The sequence below is a fragment of the Suricata suricatta genome, chromosome 5 (assembly GCF_006229205.1).
Source record: "Suricata suricatta isolate VVHF042 chromosome 5, meerkat_22Aug2017_6uvM2_HiC, whole genome shotgun sequence".
Classification (NCBI taxonomy): Eukaryota; Metazoa; Chordata; class Mammalia; order Carnivora; family Herpestidae; genus Suricata; species Suricata suricatta.
Window position 1 is genome coordinate 46,510,488 of NC_043704.1, and position 2,911 is coordinate 46,513,398.

General features: G+C 40.4%; 1 protein-coding gene across 1 annotated transcript in view; it reads right to left on the reverse strand.

Annotated features, from left to right (window-relative positions):
- The window catches only part of CPOX (coproporphyrinogen oxidase), an 18,405-nt gene extending 15,988 nt beyond the window's left edge, over positions 1-2,417 (reverse strand). Inside the window, exon 1 of the mRNA XM_029938695.1 lies at positions 2,282-2,417. Coding sequence (XP_029794555.1) covers positions 2,282-2,417 — 136 coding nt within the window. The remainder of the gene's footprint in view (positions 1-2,281) is intronic.
- Positions 2,418-2,911: the final 494 nt, after the last annotated feature.

Sequence of the window (2,911 nt, forward strand, 5' to 3'; positions counted from 1 at the left end):
GTCACAGTGGCTAAAATGAGCAAATCAAGAGTCTATAGATGCTGGCGAGGGTGTGGAGAGATGGGCACCCTCCTACACTGTTGGTGGGAATGTAAACTGGTGTAGCTGCTCTGGAAAACTGCGTGGAGGTTCCTCAAAAAACTATCCATAGAACTCCCTTATGACCCAGCAATAGCACTGCTAGGGATTTACCCAAGGGATACAGAAATGCTGATGCATAGGAGCACATGTACCCCAATGTTCATAGCAGCAATGTCAACAATAACAAAAACATGGAAAAGGCCTAAATGTCCATCACCTGATGAGTGGATCAAGAAGATGTGGTATATATACACAATGGAGTACTACATGGCAATGAGAAAGAATGAAATCTGGCCATTTGTAGGAAAGTGGATGGACCTTGAGGGTGTCACGCTAAGTGAAATCAGGCAGAGAATGACAGATACCATGTTTGCACTCATAGGTCTAACAGGAGAAACCTAAAAGAGGACCACAGGGAGGGGAAGGGGAAAAGAGTTGGGGAGAGAGAGGGACACAAATCATGAGAGACTATTGAATGCTGAAAATGAACTGAGCATTGAAGGGGAAGGGGGAGGGGGGAAACGAGGCAGTGGTGATGGAAGAGGGCACTTATGGGGAAGAGCACTGGGTGTTGTATGGAAACCAATTTGATAATAAACTATTTAAAAAATAAAAAAAATAAAATTACTTCAGTTAAAGAAAAAGCAAGTCAGCAACACCCAATTGCATTGTATATTAAACCTATATTTAACTTTAAAAACTATTTCAATGAAATATGTAAATAGTTACCTCTAAAGATCTATACATTTATGGGCACCTGGGTGGCACAGTTGATAAAGCATTCAACTCTTGATTTTGGCTCAGGTCATGATCTCAGGGTTTGTGAGACTGAGCCCTGCATGGGGCTCCACACTGAGCATGGAGCCTGCTGAAGATTCTCTCTTCTCTCTACCTCTGCCCCTCTCCCTGACTCACAGACTCTCTCTCTAAAATAAAAGAATATATATAAAGACCTAAACATTAAAATAAAAATACTAAAAAATAGAGTAAAAATATCAAGAAGTCCACTTCTTTGCTATCTCATACACACATATATACATATATATGCCTCATGAGTTTGTATAAGGCTATTCAAAATCATTTTGCTTTGTAGGATCATACAGAACATAAAGCAGCTCAGGAAACCATGCTCAAAAAAGGATGAGAAGCCCTACCTTACATCTTGCATTTTATAACTTATTATAAACTTATGATTTGTCCTCACTAGCTTTCAGATGCTTGAAATTGCTTGAGTAGGCAATTTTTTAAAATTCCATGCTGAAAAATAGGGCTTAAGTCCCTTGGAGACAATTTGTACCTACAGGAAGGTAATTTAAATTCCCATTAACCAGGCTGTGTGAAAATGAATAAAGAAAACCCAATTCAAAATAAGGTCAGGAAACAATTAAGGGATGGTTCTCACTCAGTATCCGTTACAGCTCACTTTGCATACCCCTTCAGGAAGGAGAAAAATTTTCTCCTTGCCCAGAAACAACCCGGCCAATGAGAAGCCACCACAACTCTGAACTCTCTTTCTCCTATGAAATGTGCTTCCAAACAACACCTCCCAACTCTTTTCCTTTCCTCCTCAAAAGGAAGCTCCTCTCCTTTGTTCCTCTATCTTGTTCTTACCTACGGTGTGCCGTAGTTTACATGTGTGGATTTGCAATTCCTTTGCTATGCCCAGATAAACTCATTTTTGCTGATTAAGTAACTATTTTATTTTTAAGGTTGACAGTTACAAACGCCTCTCTTTAGCATAGTATAATAAGGTAAGGGTAGGGAGGGATCTGGAAACCAGAGGAAAGGAGAGCAAGCTCTTTGCACAGAGAGGCTAAGGATGGGGAGGGACAGAAACCTGCAAACTTGTACACAGTTGGCTCAAGACCAGACTATCTGACTGGGCATACGTTCAAACCAGCCTGTGTCTGCTTATCTTTTCCTAGCTTTAGGAGTATTCTCAGAATCAGAGCAAAAATGAATGGGGGTTTTTATAGAAAAATGCACTAGAGAGGTTCTTTCCATTAACGAGGTTCAATCGCTATCCCCAGGTGCAGCCAAACCCTATCACAGGCATCTAGAAGAGGCAAACAACTCTTCCCGCAGTGATAGTTCTTATCTTCCCTTTTCTCTTGCAACTCGGTCACCCAGCAAGTTACACTATGGCTAAAATCCAATAGCTTTCTTCCCCCGAAGAAATCCAATCAATCCAAACCTTTACCTTTTATTGAATCTGCGAGGGAGTCAAGCATGCCTACCCAACTAACATTGTGTCCCAGAGTTGCCAGATGCGATTGTGGATGAATAAGATACACTGGTTTGAACAGCTGATCTGACCCATTGCCACGGAGTTCCATCGCTGCATCTAGCCACTAAAAATCTTGTAGAGACCACCACAAGTGGCTTGTTATTATCTACTACTGGAAATTAAAATCATTCCATGACAGTCTTTCTAACATTTTTATGTCCAGACAACATAGAACTGTGGTATGTTACAGAAACAACAAGAACAAAAATTTGTCAAATCTATGTTAGCATCTTTCATCTTTTTTGAAAAGTGGGTGGGGGGGTGGTAGCAGGGAAAATGGAGGGCAAATGTTTGCCCAGCTTCGCTTACATGAATTGTTGAAAGTACTAAAGGTAAGAAATGCGTGGCAGCACCCCAAACTGTAGGGTGATATGCATTTTTAAGTCTAATCTTATTTCTTGATCACCCAAACACATCAGGTCTTAGTTTTAAGCTTGTTTAGTAAAACGATCACTTTGCTTTTCTTATTTCTAAAATAATCAAGTGGTTAGTGCAGGATTAAGACCTGGAAAGATCGTAATGATGAACTCCCCTAAAGTCTTT